The sequence below is a fragment of the Trichosurus vulpecula genome, chromosome 5 (assembly GCF_011100635.1).
Source record: "Trichosurus vulpecula isolate mTriVul1 chromosome 5, mTriVul1.pri, whole genome shotgun sequence".
Taxonomy (NCBI): domain Eukaryota; kingdom Metazoa; phylum Chordata; class Mammalia; order Diprotodontia; family Phalangeridae; genus Trichosurus; species Trichosurus vulpecula.
In genome coordinates, this window is record NC_050577.1 from 273,520,381 (window position 1) to 273,535,926 (window position 15,546).

Genomic DNA, 15,546 nt, shown 5'->3' on the forward strand with positions numbered 1-15,546 from the left:
ACAGTTTCCATCGGCATGCAGAAGGATCAGCTGCTCTGCGTATCTTACCCTCATCCCTTCAAAACGTGATAAGGCTCTTAAGGGTCTCAAAGCTCTTAGGGTCCTAAGGGACTTTATGGCACCTAGTTCCGAGTAGCCCAGGGCATTAGCTATAAGGCTGACTAAAGAGACCTACACAGAAACAGAAGAGAAAAAAAAAAGGGAAAAAAAAAGAAAGAAAGCAGAGGTTCCAGAAGGTTAGAATAAAGCCCCTAGCACTGATAACACAGACTGGGCCCCCCAGAGTACAGGAAGGTGGGTGGCACCAGCTGCCTACTTCAACTTGACTCAAACGACCTGGAAGGAAAGGTGGTTGAGAGAGGCAGAAGTAAAAAACACACAGAGGGAAGAGAAGAGTGAGAGAAGGCAGCACAAATGGGTCAGAAAGGAAAAAAGAGGGTTGGAGGGGGAGGGTAAGAGGGAGGAAATTCCATTGGAAAGAGAAGAGCCTGAAGAGATGACAAGAACCTTACCCTCGCCCTTTATAGTCTCTGCAGGTCCCAGAAGTTCCCATTAAATTAAGCCAGACAAATTTAAAGGTACCTATGAGAAAGAATACAGATAAATACACACACACTGCACCAGCTGTCCCCGCCTCACTTTATTCACCACTGGTTTTCCAATAGGGTTAATTTCTCTTACTCCTGCTGGTGGGGTGACCATGGTAACAGTTGACAAAACACCATTTGTTTAAGAGCATGATGAGTTAATAAATGAACAAATAAAATATACCAGATAAGCAACACATCAGACCTAAAAACTCCCAATTGCAAAGGACCAGAAAGATGAGCAATCACCGAGGAGGGTCCCAGCCTACTTACAGAAACTTTGCCCATCCTTGCTTCCTCCCCAGCCACAGTCAACTCTCACTCATCCAAGTTGCAGAGTTAAATTGGATAACTGAATCTACAATTCACCCCTGAGTAGCTAGTCAAGAGCTTTATTCTCCCATTCTCAAGCTCTGAACCCCAGGCCATGGAATTTTCAGGTCCATGTTCTGTCAGAATCACTGAACTTTAAAATGGGGAGACAACTTAGTGGTCATTTAATCCAATCTCTTCATCTTCTACATAAGGAAACTGACGTCCAGAGAAAGTACTTGCCGGAGGTCCCTAAGCAGTAATGGAGTCAGAACTAGAACCCAGTTCCCTGGAACTCCCAAACCGAGGCCCTTCCCGTCACAAGTTATTTCAGGTGCAATTGAGCAGTGAAATGGCCAGAAAGGCAGACAACAGGAGAAACAAGAGATAGTAAAGATGTCTCTGAGCAATCAAGAGTTGACTAGACATGGAGAGGAAGCACAAAATGAGGTAGCTAGACCTCCCTAGACCATAGGTTAAAACAGTGCCCAAGTACTTCCAGGTTAAGCTCTCCCTCATCTCTCCAGCTGAGTCATACTTACCTGGATCTATACAAGTGCCTGTGTTGAGTACTATGGCACAAGGGCCTCTAACCACACACAGGTATGCTACAGAGAGGCATAGGCAACTCCTAAGGGATTTTGTCTATGGACTGACTTTTGTTCATTGAGTTGGGAAACGGAATTCTAGCTGTCAGGGCTCTCACTATTATTTCCTAATTGGTTCTAACAAAGAAAAAACCCCAGTTTATAAAATATAGGGCCATCTTTAATTTGTTGGGTTTTTTTGATAGGGTGACATTTTAAGGAAATTTTGGAAAAATACACAGTAGTTTTATTTGCTGCCTTTTCTGTATTCTATGTTAGCATTTAAATATGCAATTCTGTGCCTCTGGACTGAATGAAGAGAATTTTTTTAAAAAGAATTAATAATCAGAGTAGAGGACTGGCATAGGTGGGCCTGAGGGTAGGGGAAAATTAAGGTCCCCAAGGACATAAAGACTCAAGGATTTACATTTTTTAAAAGTTATAGAACCTTTAGTGAAGCAGATTTCTTAAGCCCAGAATGTCTCGAACTCCAGAATGACACCAATAGGTTTTCTGAAAGTTAAAAGCCATTTTGCAGGGTTGCCCAAGAGACGCATATAGAGAATCTGCCTCCTGTATCAGGGACAGAATCTCAGCAAGGCAGCTAAGTAAAGCTCCAAGAAGTTTCATTTAAAGAGGAGTTAGGGCTTTAGAGGCTGCCCAAATATCACTGAAAACACCAACACCAGAAAGGTTTACAAAGGACATGGTAGATATGGTCAGCACAAAATCCAGTGGTGCAGATTTCAATCTTGCCCAAGATAAATGTAGAGGAAGATAGGAAAAACAGCAGCACCAACCAATTCTTTGTCCTCTTCATCATCACCATCAGAAGGGGGCAGTGCCCACTAGCCCCTCCATGTTGCCTAATCTAGGGTTTCCATATGAAGATGATACTAGCCCTAGTCATTCTCCATGTACTGGATTTCGAGAGAGACATTAATGTGATGAGACTTAATCTGATGAAACTTGTCTTGTCCCTACCAAGGTACCTGATCAAAGTGGACCCATAGTTGTCCTGTTTAACCACAGCTTTTAAAAAGCCTACCAACCCCCTCCTTAGTGGCTTTCCAAACAAGGCACACAGAACCCAGCTCATCAGGGTGGGTGGTTAAACCTAAGACAAATAGGTCCTAAAGTGGGGAATGGTGTTGGGGAAGCACAGAGACCAATTCAGAAGCTGCTGCAGATGACCTGTCTCCATGCTGCTGATAGATCTGGCTGCTCAGCTGGTCAGTCCTGTAGAGATTTATTAAGATAGATGGTGGTGGGCAAAGACAGAGCTCCTTGGATCATCACACAATAAGTAGCAAGACTCACTTAAAATTCTCCAAGTCTCCATTCGGAGGCATCTGGTGGAAATATTCAGAACACCACTTAGGCTGGCATGAGGAACTAAGAGGAGGCTTAAACCTAAAATGAAAGATCAGGGAACAACACATGGGGAGTCTGGGGGTGGTATAGGGCTGGGAAGATGTGGGGGATGCCAAGAGATCTCCACACTAATGTGAACATTGTTGAATGGAGAATGTTTCCATGGTTACCAATTCCAGGAGATAGTTGGTACAGTTTGAAGATCTCCAGCCCCAAACATGGCACACTGGCTTATCCCAGGGTTAAAGGGAACATTGCTCTCTGTGGAGAAAGGGAATATAACCCCACCCCCACTCTCTCCACTGCAGTGGCATGAAGTATCTTCAGTGTAGATGAGGATCCAAGCACAAGTGATTCCAAACTCATGTCCTTGAGATTCAACTATCTTGTAGAGGAAAAAAAAATAACCTTGGGAGTTACCTGGATTTCCTCATGACACTAAAAAAAAGTGGGTAAAATAAGAAGTGTGGCATTCATAGTACAACAGCCTGGGAGGTCTGTCAGGGAGGAAAGGAAATCTGTTAGACAAAATGAATATGGTGAGGGAAAACAGAGTTAGATACAAAAACACCCTGGTTAAAAAGTATCGGGCAGAGGGAGTGGCTTAGCACAGTCTACACACAGCTAGGGGAGCCTTCAGGAGACTGTGTACTGTATCAGGACTTGAAATTATTACTTGCTATTTGTTGTAGAAAAGTGCCAAGGGAGCTTCAGCTCTCTAACCAGATGGGCAGTCGGCACCTGCTGGGATGGTGACAGCGATGGTCCTCCCTGCTAGCTCACACATGAAGGTGGCAACTAAGTGATTCTGTGTCCCTCCCCTTCTCACACTCTTGGCATGGTCCAGCTAGCCTGGCCTTCTGACTGCCCTCACACACAAGCCATTTCCTATCACAGAGCTGTCCACAGTATTTGGAAGCACTTCCCTTGAACCCTGTGCCTTGTCCAATTCCTTCAAGACTCAGCTCAAGCTCTGATGCAGTTTCAACAGATTCCTCACCCCCAGATGCCAGTGCTCTCTTTATCTTCATTTTGAAGTTTTTCAGGATATGTACCTAAATATGTACCATCTCTCCAGACAGAATGAAACCTCCTCTAGGGCAGGACCATTTTTGTTTGTGTATTCCCAGGGCCAGCACAGTGCCTGTGTGCAGTAAATGCTTGCTGAAGGATGGCTTGCTGAGAAGGCTGCCTGACTTAATCATTAAGAAGCTCCGTGGAACTTCTGCTGGGTTCTGTGCTAGGACGATACAATGACAAGCCAAAATCCCAAAGATGCTTTCGAATACTGTCTATTGGCTATAAGTTTGTAGTCTTTGTATCATTCACAAAACCTTGCACAAAGTAGGTATTTAACCAATATTTGTCAAGTGAATGAATGAAAGAATGGTGAAGTGGAGGGCAGAAAAGGTAGCTATAACACCTAATGGACACCATTGGTCTCTAAGGCACATACCTCTGAACTGTTGGGCTGTTTACCTCAAAATGGCCTGGAAAAGTGAATTTAGAGCAGAGTGAGACAGGGGAAAGAATTTACTTTAACTTATAACTTCTTGGATCTCTTAAAGGTCTAGAAAAGGGTGTTATTCTAAGGCTTACTTGGGAATTCCTATTGGCTCTAGACTCCTAAGGAGTCAAAATATGAACTGGTCTCCATGGTCCTTCTTAAGATAAATCAGAATAAAGCAATGAGATAGACCAGAGCTCCCTAAACCAGCCCAAAGTCACTTGGAATAAGAGCAGGTCTAGGCTCAGAGCAGATCACCTGAGTTCTATTGCAGTTCTAGGTCAGCTTCAAAGTGGCTCCAAGACAGAAGAGTTACCAAGCAGTCCATTATCTGATACATGAGCCGGCTTGAAAGGAACAATGAAATCTCTTTTGCTGTCTTCTTGCTCTGATGTGCCTTTATCCCAGAAAACCACTACACACACCACCAAGCCCAGTTCTAGCACCCAATGTCCCTGAAATTAGGCCTTCGCATCAGGTGCTGAAATAGAACAGAACCAGCCTTCTGGAAAGGAAGCCTTGGAGCCAAGCACAAGGAAGTTGTGGAGGTGGAGGAAAAAACCATTTCTAGCTCCTATCTCTGGGCTTGTTTCCTAAGACAGTCATTTCTATGGGCTTCTGTCTAGATCTAAATTGGTTCTCTCATCGTGTAGCCAATCAGACCTACAAGTTAACTGTACTAACCCAATGTCTACACAGCTTTGCTTCATTGGCACTTTTCTGTACTCAGCAGGAAATGAATTCTCTGCAGGCCCTGGCGCTGTGCCCTCTGCCATCTCCATTCACCCTTTCCTTAAAAGGCTGCTTCAGCTGGAAGAAGAGGGCTTCAGTTATTACTCAGGAAAAAAAATACTTTTCCTGTTAATAAAACCAACAAGGAATAAGTAACAGGGAGCCAAGGAAGAGTCATGGGCAATGCGACCTTCAACTGGAAAGAAAACATTCAGAAAAATGACATTTAAGATATGCTTATTGTAAACCCAAAGTGGGGGGGTGGGAAGTACAGAACAAAAAGCCTTCTAAGGTTTGGTCCTTAACGTGGAAGGAGGTAGCAATAGGCAGGAGACAGATTCGTCCAATATGACTTTCTTAAAACATCAACAGCCAGGCCAGGCCCTGTTTCTATGGCATACTCATTTTATAAAACCTGAGTATTAGGAAACGGATTCATCCTCAGCCATTGATTCCCCAAAATTCTCATTTCAGGTCAACTTGGCTTTCTTGTGAAAAGTCCTATCCTTTCTCTATATGTATGGTATTGTTCAGAGCAGCCTGGTGCAGAGAATCAAACTAAATGGATAATGCCCCTGAGTCTATGGGCCTGGCCAAGAGAAGAACTCTGAGAGTTCACTTCTCTACTGCCTTCCTGCCTTCCTCCCTATTCAGAGTTTGCTTTCTTTTTGCTTTCTCCCAATAACAGAGAAAGAGAAAGAGACTTCATGCTGAGCCGGGGTCCAAGGACAGTTCTTGTCCTGTTTGCTGCTATGTTCACTACTGGGCTGCTTTCTAGCCACAGCATTCTAAGACCAACAGCTGCGATTCCCAGCCCCAAAATGCTGCTTCACAGACCCTCTTTCAAAGCAAGACATATTGGATCTAAGGGTTAGTTGACTTGTGCCCAAAGAATTTTTAGTTTTAGGAAGTTCACAACTACTCCAACCCACCATTTTGGAGATTTTCATCCCTAGAAAGTCCAACCCCCTTCATCCACCCTTACACTGAGCCTCCACTCCCTAACCTGGCCCTAGCAGACCCTCCCAAGAAGTTAGGATGGCCCAATTTCCCTGTTTTTATTTCCTTGCTAGAAAGTGTGGGAAGTATAAGTGAGACACGTACAGCCACAATGAGGAAGTCCAGCCAGCACCAGGCATTGGTGAAGAACTTGACAAAGCCATAGGCTGTCCACTTGAGCAACATCTCCAGGATGAAGATGTAGGTGAAGACCTTGTCCGCATATTCCAGGATGGTGCGGATGGTTTTCCTCTGCTCAATATAGATGTCCTCGAAGGCCTGTAAGAGAAATAGCAGCCACTTATGGCTTTGGGGCCACCAAACAAGCAGTCCCTAGATGTAGCATTAATCATCCTGTTTAACTGCACTTGGCCATATAACCTTCTTTCTTTTTTCTTTCTTGCCTCTGCTATGGGCCTTCTTTATATGAAAAATGGTCTCAGCCTCCAGACACAAAAACATTATAGATGGCATTCAGTGGCTGAGGGTATCTCAAAGGATGGGGAATCCTAGCACTTCCTTCTGACTCTTATTTTTCCTGAAAATGAAGGAAGGAGGATAGGGAACTCCCATCTTGGCTCCTAGAGCTTTAGTTCATGCCACCACAGAAAGCCAGACTTACTCCCTAGGCATAATGGGGCTGAATCAAGCAAGTTCCCAATGCTTAAGAGAGGTGTGTGTGGGGGGGTATAAAAATAAACCCACTCCTCCAAAGTAGAAAGTCCCTGCTCTATTTAGTGAAATACTCTATAGCTCTAGAGGATAAAAGAATCTTGGAGTTGGAAAGGCCTTGGAGACAATCTGATCCAACCCCTACTGAACAAGAATTGATCCTCCCACGCACTCACCAGTGTGCACCTAATCTCTGTCTGAAGACCTTTAGTGAGGGAAAACCCACTACCTCCTGAAGCAGCCAATGCCACTTCTGTGTAGCACTAATGGCTAGGAAGGTTTTCTTCATGTGAATCCTAAAGATGCATCTTGCACCTTCTAGCCACTGATCTTGAAGGAAGCAGAACAATTCTAATTTTCTTTTCTAAATGACAACGTTTCTAGTACTTAAAGGTAACCATCATGTTTTCCTGAAGTCTTTTCTTTCCCAGGCTAAAGAGCTCCATTTCCTCTCAACCAGTCCTATTATGGTTTGATCCTGAGGTCTTTCACCTTGATTGCCCTCCAGCCAACAGTGTCCTCCTTTTTGATTTTTTAAATTGTGCTTTTATTTATTTTGTAATTCCATATAAAAATGTAAAAACAATTTCATATAAAAAATTAAACATTCATTTAAAAATTTTTTTGAATTTTAAATTCTCTCCCTCCCTCCTGTTCCTCCTCTTCTACCATTTGAGAAGGCAGGCAACATGATACTGATTATATATAATGATGGCCTTCTTAAAAGAAAACTCTAGACTGCAGATCTGGCCTGGCCAGGGTAAAACATAGTAGGGCCATATATTCCCTAGCCCTGACCTTCTCAATGCAGCCTAGGACTGCACCAGCCTTCTAGGGTGCCTGGTCACATTGTTGTTGACTCACAGTAAACTTCTGACTTCATTCCCAGGATTCCCCCTCAGTGAAAGGATGGTCACCCCTTTGATCTCCCCACTTTATTATCAAGAACTAGAAATTCTTTTATCCAATTATAACCTCCTATCACTTCCATCTCTCCCTCTATTTTATTCCTCCTAAACCTTGCATCTAATTGGTGTGATACATATATACACATACACATATATGCACACACACACACATACATACACACACACATGCTCTGTCTTGAACCATATTCTCTTCTCTCCCTACTACTTGATCTCTCTTTCAGAGACCTTATCAGCTCCCATGGGTTTATTTATAAATTTCATGTGTATGAAAGAAGGAAGGAAACAACTATTTATTAAGCATCTACTATGTGCCAGGCCCTGTGCTAATATTATCTCACTCGATCCTCATAATAACACTAGGAGGCAAGTGCTCTTATCATCACCCCCCTTTTGCAGCTGACGTCACTGAGGCAAACAGAGGTTAAGTGACTTGTTCAGGGTCACCCAGCTGGGAAGTGTCTGAGGCTGGGTTTGAGTCTTCCTGACCCAGGCCCAGCGATCCATCCATGGTGCCACCAGTTGCCTCTTAGGTCTATATATCCAATCCTGGTCTTTCCTACAGCTCCAATCCTATATCACCTCACTCATTTCCATATTGTTCCCCTCATGAGAAAGTAATCTCCGTAAGGACAGAAGGCCTTTGTCTTTGTAGGTACATCTCTTAGCACAGTGTATATATAGCATGTATATATATATATATATATATATATATATATATATATATATATATATATATATATATATATATGCAGTAGCTGCTTGTTGGCTGTTTTGTCCTGCCCATGACTGACCATCCTTTCAACCCTCTGTAATCTCACAGGTCATCAGCCCTACTCAGGCTTCACCTTTCTCCCTTCCTATATTCCATCCTGACCTTAGCCAGTTCAACGCCACATTGGCCTCTACATGCACATCTTTTGCTCCCTTTATAGGCAGCTGGTGGCTCAGTGGAAAGAGTGCTGGGCCTGGGATCAAGAAGACCTGAGTTTAAATCCAGCCTCCCCCAAAACAACCTCTCTGCCTCAGTTTCCTTAACTGTAAGCTGGGGATAATAATAGCACCCACCTCCCAGGGCTGTTGTGAGTATCTGATGAGATAATATTTGTAAAGCTCTTAGCACAGCAGATGCTATATAAATGCTTCCCTTCCCCCTCCCCCTGTTCTATTGCTGCTCATGCCTTACCAATCCCCAACCCTGGAACACTCCCACCATCTGTCTCCTTGGCTCCTCCTCACATGCTGCAGAATGGAGGTAGGAGATGCAACTGGGATGACTGGGCCCACTACAAACGTATATTATCCAATCTCAACTGGGCTCTCACCATAGCAAAGCAATTCTTTTATTCTCTGCCTAATTGAGTCTCTATCCCACTCCCTAGAGAGGCTGGTCCAAATCTTTTTCTCCCTTACATATATCAAACTACCTTCTTCCTTGGTCTGCCTAGTTGAGGACTATATTTTACACTTTACAGAGAAAATAAATGCCACAAGCTTCCTTTGCTCCCCTTCTGCACATCTCAGGGTTTCACATCATCTCCCATCCTTTCCTTTTTCAAACCAGCCTCTCAGGGCAGCTAAGTGGCACAGTGAGTAGAGCACCGGCCCTGGAGTCAGGAGGACCTGAGCTCAAATCTGGCCTCAGACACTCGACACACTTACTAGCTGTGTGACCTTGGGCAAGTCACTTAATCCCAATTGCCCTGCCTTCCCCACTCCAAAAACAAAACAAAACCAGCCTCTAATGATCTGGCCCTTCTGCTCATCAAGGCCAAGTTCTCTACCTGGACCCCTGATCCCACCCCATTCAATCCACCCCGTCTCCAGCAGATTGCTTTTTCGGTTTCCCCCCTTCTTTCTTTAATCTTCAATTTCTCCCTACCTCCTGGTTCCTTTTCTGTTGTTCACAAACATGCTCAAGTATCCCCCAGGCCTCATAAGCCCTCAATAGACACTACACTTCTCTCAAGCTATCATCCTATGCCATGCCTCCCTTTCTAAGCCAAACTCCTATTTATATTGCCTCCACTTCCTCTTCTCTCTCACTCCTCCATCTTTTATAATCTGCCTTCTGACCTTGCCAGTCAACTGAAGCTGCTCTCTTCAAAATGACCAGTCATCTCGTAGTTGCCAGATCCAATGGCCTTTTCTTAATCCTCCTTCTTGCCTTCTCTGCAGCCTTTGACATCGCTGACCACCTCTTCCTCTTCCTTTCTGGGTTTTCTTGCATCTGCTTTGTCTTGGTTCTACTCCTACCTGTCTGACTGCTTCTTCTAAGTCTCCTTTGCTTGATCATCATTCACAGCATGTCCTTTATCTCTGGCTATACCCCAAGGCTCTACCCTGGATCCTCTTTCCTTTCTTCTCTCCAGCACTCTTGGTGAGCTCATCATTTCAGGGGGTTTAATTAACAGCTCTATAGAGGTGATTCTTATATCTATATGTTCTGCCCTACTCTTGTTCCTGAGACCTAATCCTGTTTCACCAGTTTCTCATCTGACATTTCCAACTGGATGTTCCACAGGTATCTAAACATGTCCAAAACAAGAACTCATATCTTTCCCCTCAGCCATATCCTTCTCCTGAATTTCCCTATTTCTATAAAGGGCACCATTAATCACACAGGGAAACAACCTTGATGGTACCGTCAGCTCCTTGTTATTAGCTGCTGCCCCAAAGATCTCCTCAGTTTTCCAACCTCCTCCTTGTTTCTACCTCTACAACAATTCTTGCATCTGTCCCTTATCTTTGCTCACATAACCACCAACTGATTTCACCTCTTACCTAGACTACTGCAGGAGCCTGCTAATTGGCATCCCTGCCCCAAGTCTCTCCCCATGCCAGCACATCTTGTGCTTGTGAAGTTGATTTTTTTTAAACTTAAGTGCAAGACTTTACATTTATTATTACTGAATTTCATTCTATTAAGTTTGGTCCAATGTTCTAGCATGGCTAGATCCTTTGTAATCCTATCACTTAGTGTGCTAGTTAACGCCCCCAGTGTTGTATCACCTGAAAATCTGACAAGCACTCTATCTATGCTATAACCTAGGTCACTGGTAAAAATGTGAAACAGCACAGGGCCAAGCACAGATGACTAGGGTACTCCAGTGGGGACTTTCCTCCAATTTGTCATTGAATCATTGATTGTTTGTTACGCTTTGGGTCTAGCCTTTTGACCATTTCCAAAGCCACTTAATTGCATTTCATCTCCAATCTTTTCACAAGAATAGCATGAGAGACTGTCAAATATTTTGCTAAATATAATTTGGGTAAATTATATTTATACCATTCCTCTAGTTGACAAATCTAGTTACCCATCAAAAAAGGAAATAAGATTTTTCTGGTGTGATTTATCCTTGATTCTTTATCAAGCCCTGGGGCTCTTTGTGTTTATTGCTTCCTTTTCTAGAGATTCACTAACCACCTCTTTAATATCATGTTCTAGAATTTTGTTAAGAAATGAAGTCAAGTTCAGAGACCTGCATTTGAAGAATCTATCCTCTTCCCTTTCTGGGACATGGAGAATGTTTGTCCTTCTTCAGTCATGTAGTACCACTCCTGTTCTTCATTCCCTTTCAAAGATGACTCAGTCTGTGCATCTGCTAGTTCTTTTAGCAGTCTAAGAAGTTCATTTGGGACTGCTGAATCCCAGCAGGTAGGATTACGTCGAGAACATCTGTGACCTCCTCCTCTAAAGTAAGACCTACAGTCTAAGTGTACAAGTAGCAAGTATCCAAACCAAGTAACAAATATCCAGTCATTTGAAGATGGAGACCACTGGTGCCAGGGCTCCTGGGATGGTCTATGTACAGCACCCTTTGGTCATTCAACGAGGCACTACAAATTTCCCCTTAATTTTCATTATTTTCAAGAAATCCTTAAGTCACCCAAGTCACTGTCAGCATCACTACATCATCGAATTCCTTATTGTCCTCCACAACCAAACCCCCATTCTTCTCTGCCTCATTTAGATTCTGAACCTCAAGTCCAATTCTGTACAAAGCCTTCTCATACAGATTCAGGTACACTGGTGGTTCTTAATAAACTGTTCCTCATAAAATGTCCTTTGTTCACTCGGCCAAGGCAATCAGAGTATTATCAGGCAAATAATAAAGACACTTTGTATTGATTTTGTCATTTTCATTGTTTGAAGGTAGAAAGGAAGGGGGAGAAGAGGGATCACTTCCTTAATTAACATGTATGCATATTGCATTCAATTATAGATTCCTTTCTATTTCTTTTTTTTTCCAAGTATGAATGTCTTGTCTCCTCAACTAGCCTATAAGTTTCTCAAGCGTAGGGACCATGTTACTTTTTTCTTCTATAGCTTTTAAAGGACTAAGTCAAAGGCTGTGTCATTAGGTAAGTGTGGAGGGGGTTCATCTCTAGTACATGGGCCACCAAGTGATAATTCTTTGGCCATGGCAACCTGGGAAAAAATGAAAAATGAACAATTTTCCCTTAGACTTGTTCAACTTCCTGAAGCTTCACCCTGAAGAGGCAGAGTGGTAGGAATGGGAGCAAAGAGAACTAAGCATCACTTGGTCTTTAGATGTCTCTACAGATTGATGAGACTCTTGTTTAACAATCAGGGAATTACCACACTATCCCATATTCCACGTGAGTAGAGCACCTGTCAATATTGACATCTTTGCTAGAAATGAAAAGTAGAAGCAATCTTCAGCTGAATGCTTCACAGGTTCTGCTAGGAAAGGCAAATAAAGGAAGTTCTGGAGCATATTTCATTCTATGTCCAAAGGAAACACAAAACATTATTTCATGGGACACTTGATCATTTTGCCTTATGGTGCTCACTATGAGAATAAACAAAGACACCATTATGAAAGTCATGGCAGCTTATAGAAAAATATATGTTCCCGAGAACGAAATGGTCACAAAATCCTGTAACAGTTTGATGAAACCTTCCAAACGAAGTCAACATATACCTTAGAACTGAGTGATTTCAATGCAAATGTGGGCAAAAGAAGAGTGTATTTAAAAAAATGGAAAATACAGTTCAAGTATTAAGAAATGAAAGTGGTCAAAGATTTGTAAACTAAAGAGAAGCATCATACACATATATCATGAACACTTTCTTCAAGAAGAAAATTAGAAGGTGTTGGGCGTGGCAAGCACTGAACATCATCAAAAATGAAAACAACTCATCTCGATATTGAAGAAATAAAGAGTTTTTGATGTGGGAGCCATTTTTCAACCAGCAGCCTGTGCACTGTCAGAACCTCAGTTTGTTACAACAAAAATCAAAACCAATTCCAAACTGGCAAAAAAAAGGATCAAGATGAAAAGTTAGAGTGTAAATTAGAACAGCTCCAATCTGCCCCATTCAGACAAGGTAGAGACACCAAGATTGGGAAATGCAGAGGAAAAGACGCCAACAATTGACTACTCACCTTTCCTAAGGAAATTTGACTGATAGAAATCAACTGCTTGAGGCAGCATTGTACAGAACTGGCCTCAGAGCTTTCCTGACCTGAGCTCAAGGCCAGCCTCTGACAGGCTGGCTGTGTGATCCTAGGCAAGTTACTTAATCTTTTAATGCCCTGGGCGCCAAAAAGATGACTATATATTGTAGAAGGAGCTCTTCCCTGGGAATTCTACATTGATAAAATCATAAGTCTTGTTTAAAAAAAAATCCCACAAAAAAACAATTGTCACAAGGATGAGGCCAACAGAACACAGAAATTACCTCAGTCATTAAACAAGTGATCTCCATGCCAGCTGTAGGGACATGACAGCCCAGAGCAATTCTGCTTTAGAAGAGTTTTAAAGGCTTTTGCAACACCATGTATATTCATTTACAAGACTTTATGGAAGAAGACAGTGGAAGTTAATGAGCTGTATGACTTCATAAAACAACGAGAAGGGGTTCCGCAAGTTTGCAGAAAGCTAGGTGCAATATACAGGTAGGCCAGGTCACCCAGTAAAACTGGAAATGTTAAAAGACTAAGTAATGACCAATCGTGATTCCAAAGGACTAACAATGAAGCATGCTCTCCACCTCCTGAGAGAGGTGATGGACTCAGTGTACAGAATAAACCATATATCTTTTGGACATGGTCAATGCAGGAATTTGTTTTGCTTAATGATGCATATTTGTTACAATGGTTTGAGGGGGAGGGGCAAGGGAGAAGAGCTGAGAAGGAGAGAAAATAGGACTGTTAATTGACAAAAAAAATTCAAATTAAAAATCTCTGAAACTAGAAAGACAACAGATTAAAAATGGAATAGTTATTTCAGCATTTCTATTAAAATATTTTATTTTCTTCTTTAATGACAATGGAACAATTATATGTAGACTCTAACTTCTCAGCTCCTAACTTATTAAATGAGGGAGTAGAAATGGCAATAAGCCCAGGCAGAAGAGCTGGACCAGATTAAGCACGCAGAAAAAAAATCCATTTTGGAAGCAGCGCTGTTTTAAAAGTGTTGAGGAAAGGATTCTCAAATTATCTGAAAGAGCAGAAGATATAGGGCAACTGGCTAAAAATCAGAGTTGGTATTACTACTACCAAGAGGACATCAAAAATGACCAACTCAAAAAATATTTTAAAAAATGACCAACTCAAATACTTCTGCTCTTATTTCTATAAAATCTTTATGCGAATGATTAAGGGCATCTTTGAAAAAATAGTCAGGTTCTTTCAAGTCACACACTTGACTGAAAGGTAAGAGCACACAAGATCTCACTCTGTTTGCTGATTCTTAAAAAAGCATTTAATTCAGAAGTTGAAACTGCTCCCTGAAAGGTTCTCCTACAACAAGGCATTTCCCATACATATGCTTAAGATCATACAAGATTCCTTGCTAGACACAAAACAAAGGTAATTGGAGATCAACCCTCTGATAATCAGTATCAAGTGAGGCCACAAAGAAGGAAGAGGGTGCTTTCTATGGTGCTTGTCACTGTTGTGGAGAAGATCTGGTGCACAGTCCAAATGAGATATGCTTCTATTTGTGGATGATATTGTGCTGATTACTTCAAGCCTAGGGAAATTATAAAGCTCCCTAAATGAGATCCACAACCACTCAAAATAACCTAACAATCCATGTAGGGAAAAAGCAAGTGGGTAAAGACTGCCCATTGTCCAGACTATGATATTTGGGTAATGGAAAAATCACTCAGCTGGTCCATCGATACCTATGTCTTGGACAGACACTAGAAATGGCTGATGAACTAAGCCCAGAATTGAATAGGAATTAGATAGACAGTTGAATTGCTCTTGGGAAATTTCAATGACCCCAAGATTCTATGCAAAATAAAAATGCATCTTTTCAACACCAATACGTACCACTGATATATGGCTTTCCATGAAAAATCACAATAACTAAAGAATCAAAACTGCAGGTGACCACAAGACAGAGACATGAGTAAGTGTAAGCACACGGGGGCATGTTGCCAATGATGACATAAAAGAAGTGGTGTAAAAGATTATGGATGAGATGCATGTTTTGGAAAGAAAGGGGCCAGTCACAGAGTAGGATCCCTGCTGTATTCTGCTTTGATCAGACCATTTCTGGAAGGTTGTGCTCAAATCAGAGTACACCACATTTTAGAAAAGGACCAATTGTAAAGAGTCCATGGGAAGGCAACCAGAATGGTGAAGAACAGCTGATGCCATCTGGGTATCACCCGAAAGGCCTGGGAGTTTTAGCATGTCAAAGAGGCTCCGTGGGGCATGATGGCTGCCTTCAAATACCTAAAAGGCTACAGAATGGAAAAGACAGCTAGGTGGAGCAACAGATATAGTGTTGGATGGAGACAGAAAGACCCCCATTTGAATCCTGCCTTGCAGTTATTAGTTATGTGAACCTGCTCTCTCTGATTC

The 15,546-nt window shown here is 42.3% G+C and overlaps 1 protein-coding gene across 2 annotated transcripts in view; it reads right to left on the minus strand.

The window, feature by feature from the left end:
- SCN8A (sodium voltage-gated channel alpha subunit 8) overlaps positions 1-15,546 on the minus strand; it is a 133,942-nt gene that overhangs the window by 18,741 nt on the left and 99,655 nt on the right. Inside the window, exons 19-20 of one of the 2 annotated variants that reach the window (XM_036758726.1) lie at positions 6,204-6,377; positions 49-171 (exon numbers count right to left, since the gene is read on the minus strand). In XM_036758726.1, the coding sequence (XP_036614621.1) occupies positions 49-171; positions 6,204-6,377 (297 nt within the window). The remainder of the gene's footprint in view (positions 1-48; positions 172-6,203; positions 6,378-15,546) is intronic. The other variant, XM_036758727.1, reaches the window with a different exon arrangement.